This window comes from Sceloporus undulatus, chromosome 6 (genome assembly GCF_019175285.1).
Source record: "Sceloporus undulatus isolate JIND9_A2432 ecotype Alabama chromosome 6, SceUnd_v1.1, whole genome shotgun sequence".
NCBI classification, from domain to species: Eukaryota; Metazoa; Chordata; class Lepidosauria; order Squamata; family Phrynosomatidae; genus Sceloporus; species Sceloporus undulatus.
In genome coordinates, this window is record NC_056527.1 from 30,613,717 (window position 1) to 30,617,273 (window position 3,557).

The 3,557-nt window shown below is 42.6% G+C and overlaps 1 protein-coding gene across 4 annotated transcripts in view; it reads right to left on the minus strand.

Moving 5' to 3' along the window:
- Positions 1-3,284, minus strand: part of FAM133B (family with sequence similarity 133 member B) — a 36,373-nt gene extending 33,089 nt beyond the window's left edge. For 2 of the 4 annotated variants that reach the window (XM_042474172.1, XM_042474170.1), the window contains exons 1-3: positions 3,151-3,266; positions 1,014-1,132; positions 17-114 (exon numbers count right to left, since the gene is read on the minus strand). In XM_042474172.1, coding sequence (XP_042330106.1) covers positions 17-114; positions 1,014-1,052 — 137 coding nt within the window. In that variant the 5' untranslated portion in view covers positions 1,053-1,132; positions 3,151-3,266. Of the gene's footprint in view, positions 1-16; positions 115-1,013; positions 1,133-3,150 lie in introns of all 4 variants that reach the window. The other 2 variants (XM_042474174.1, XM_042474171.1) reach the window with 2 other exon arrangements.
- Between the last annotated feature and the right edge of the window lie 273 nt (positions 3,285-3,557).

Sequence of the window (3,557 nt, forward strand, 5' to 3'; positions counted from 1 at the left end):
CCATTTCTATACATACCACGTTGGTCTTGGTCTGTTCAAGTAGTCTTGTATGGTAGGTCCTGAAGATGAAGCAGGACCTCGCGATCTAGCCATTGCTATGGGATTCATATAAGCCTGAAAGGTGAGACAGCAAAGCAAGACATAAACTTAATCATTCCATTTTGTGGCTTTTAAAATTAATATCCTTACATTTATGGAGATGAGGCTACTTTTCTTTTTACAAGCTCTTCTACTAGCTTCTTGCCAAACCACAGAAGACAAGAGATTCACAGTCTTACTTGAAGGGGAACAGTGTTATAGAAATATGTTTTTTGAAAAACAGTTGCTCAGCAATACTTCATACCTCTTCTGTGATTATTATGGAAGTGTTTTAAATGGAACACATATTGGCTACCATTGTGTTAGGACCAATTACAGAAGGCCAAGTCAATAAATTGTTGAATGGTGAGTGAACATCTAGATTAATGGATCTACCCTATCCAGAACTCAAACAGGATTTAAGTGCTGCAGAGTTACTGGCCTTGGCTGTGTTGGCCATGGATTTTTTCCCCTCATTTTAACATTTGCACAGAGAGAACTGTGTATGTTCGGACCCTGGAAATCATTCTGCTGAAGAAACAGTTTTCGTGGACAGAAAGAAAAATGGTAAATGCCTGAAGGTATGGAACACATTTAACCACCTTGCAGCTGCTAATATCCTAGGACTACACCGTAGATCTACATCTGTCTGTATTCTACAATGAAAAGTTTGCCCAATGTAAAATTTATCCCACATTATTGTATGAAACCCAAATTACTGTGCAAGACAGACCAGTAGAACAAAGGAGCTCACTGGCACAACATTTATTCTCATGGTTCTCATGGTTTATTATAAAGAGATATTCAAACCATAGCTGCAGTTGACTTCAATGTTCAAATCTAGTACTGTGTCCCCCTGAACAGTTTATACACAGGATTAACACCTTTCCTACTTTTATGAATCTACGACTGTCCTTGTTTGCTCCTATTCTTACCTCTTGGGAAGATGTTGTGTCATTAGAATGCACATACATTCCTAGTGTTTTTAAGGTTTCAATCCTGTGTGAAATCCATGGCTGAACTTCTCTGAGTGGGCAGCAAATGCTTCTCACTTCTAATACAAATGATGCATGAACACAAAATATTGGTATAGTGCATCTGTCCCATGGAGGGATGTAGCTATGGGGGAGGTGGGCAAAATGAGGGCATTGCCCTCCCAAATAAGAATTCATCCCCCATTAAATTTCCTTTCTCATATTGCAGACAGTGCAGCATTCAAAATCATTTGCACCTTTGCTGTGTTTCCATTTCCTTGGTAACTTTGCCTGCCCCTTTTCTTTGGATACCTAAACTCTATTTCTAAATGCTCAACACACTGCAGAAATCATCCAGTTTAAGACCGCGTTAACTGCCCTGGCTCAGTGTTAGGGAATCCTGATAACTGTAGTTTATTATGGCACCAGAACTCTCTGACAGAGAAGGCTAAATGTCTCACAGAATCACAGAGTTAGAAGAGACCTCAAGGGCCACCCATCTCTGTGATTCTGTGAGACATTTAGCCTTCTCTGTCAGAGAGCTAAAACTACAGTTCCCAGAATTCAATGCCAGGGCAGTTGAAGTGGTCTCAAACTGGATGATTTCTGCAGCGTGTTTTGGACCCAGGACTCTGACCTAAAACTCAAAAGGCTCTGTCACTTTTGCACATTCATCTAACTGACTGGTACAATGGCATAGATAATGTAAGCCGATTTAGCACAATCCTATAAGGAAAAGTTGTTGTTTTTCTCCTATCTACTGTGCAGAATTCTAGCAGGTTCATTGCTGAAAGTGAGAGGATCAAAGAAAACAACTTGATGTGATTTAAACCTATCTGCATTTACCCCAAGGAAGGTGAAGATGACTAACAGTTTTCTCCAGAGGCACTTTTAAACACTTCTGGGATAATGTATGAAGCGTGATCTCTCTCCCGTTCTCTGCTAAGAGCAACAAAGGCCTCAATAGCAAATTGATGTGATGTCATATTTTTTGCTCATGTTAGTAACTCCTGCTTTGCAACTAAGTATGCGTGCCTTCTCACTAATTTAACAAAAGCAACATGAACAGACCCAGAAGGAGTTTATTATAGTATCTTAAATGGGACTTTTTATTTACTGAATGCTCATTCCCTTGAAATAAAACTCATTAAATCGAACCAATCTGGCTCCAACTGACATGCCTTGCGTGAACAAGGATCCAAATTCCTCTCCAACCCAAACAACATATAGGCTGTGTCTGTACTGCAGAAATCCACCACTTTTAACTGCCCTGGCTCTGTGCTGTGGAATTCTGGGAATGGTACTTTGTTGGCCCCAGGATTCCACAGCAGCCCTGAAAGAATCAGACAAGGTCTTAGAAGTGTAAAGATATATATAGATATTTCTATAACTCAGCAGTCCTGCTTTGGGCACATTGCGAGAAGGTGCGATTTGCTAGAAAAGACACTAATGCTAGGAAAGGTAGAAAGTAGTAGAAAGAGAGGAAGATGAATGCAATTTAAATGCAATTTAAATCTTCAGATGAAGATGCCAGTCATAGATGCTGGAGAAACGTCAGGAATAAACTCTTTCAAAGAAATGGCCACATAGACCCCCCAAAACCCCCATAAAATAACATCATCATCATCATCATCCTGCTTCCCCAAACTGGGACACAGCTTACAAATTAAAATCAACACTATTAAAAACAAACCAAAAAAGGGGGCATTAAAACAGAATTAAACCAGTATAGCAGTAAAACTCATAAAGATAAAAATTAAAAATACAATGCAATTTAAATCTTGTCAAGGGAAACAAACAACAGCATGACAGGGGCCCGAAAACACACTCTCTGCAAATAAACAAATAATCCAATTTGGGGCTGCTTTTAGTGCCCTGGCTCAATGCTGGGGAATTCTGGGAACTGTAGTTTTTGGGAGAGATTGAGCCTTCTCTCTGTCAGAGAGCTCTAGTGTCACAACGAACTACAATTCCCAGAATCCCCTAGCCTTGCGCCAGGGCACATAAAGCGTTGTCTCGCCCTCCTTGTGACTCTGGGTCCCATCATCCCCACCGGCTTCCCTCAGAGGCGGCCAGGGCCTCAGTTTCTCTGACTCACCACCCGGTTGTCCCTCTTCCCCATGGCGCTGACGGAGCCCTCTCAGGGCGCCTCAGTCGCACTCAGACCCAGCCGGGCCTAGTCCCCTGCTCTAGACTCTCCCTCAAGTTCCCAACACCCAGCGCTACTGAGCATGCGCAGTGGCGCCTGAGCATGCGCAGTCGCCCCCGATGAAGCCACCGACCCTTTCCTGCCTTGCCCTCACTTGTTGTTGGACTGTGTGACTGTATTCATCCTCACTCCCCGTTTAACTGCCACAAGTTAAAGTGTCAAAGAGCGCTTTGTTGTGGCGCCGCCACAGCTCTCTCTCTGACAGAGAAGGCTGAATGTCTCACAAAACTACACTTCCCAGAATTCCACAGCACTGAGCCATGCCAGTTAAAAGCTCTGCTCAGGTGCCTCTGCCA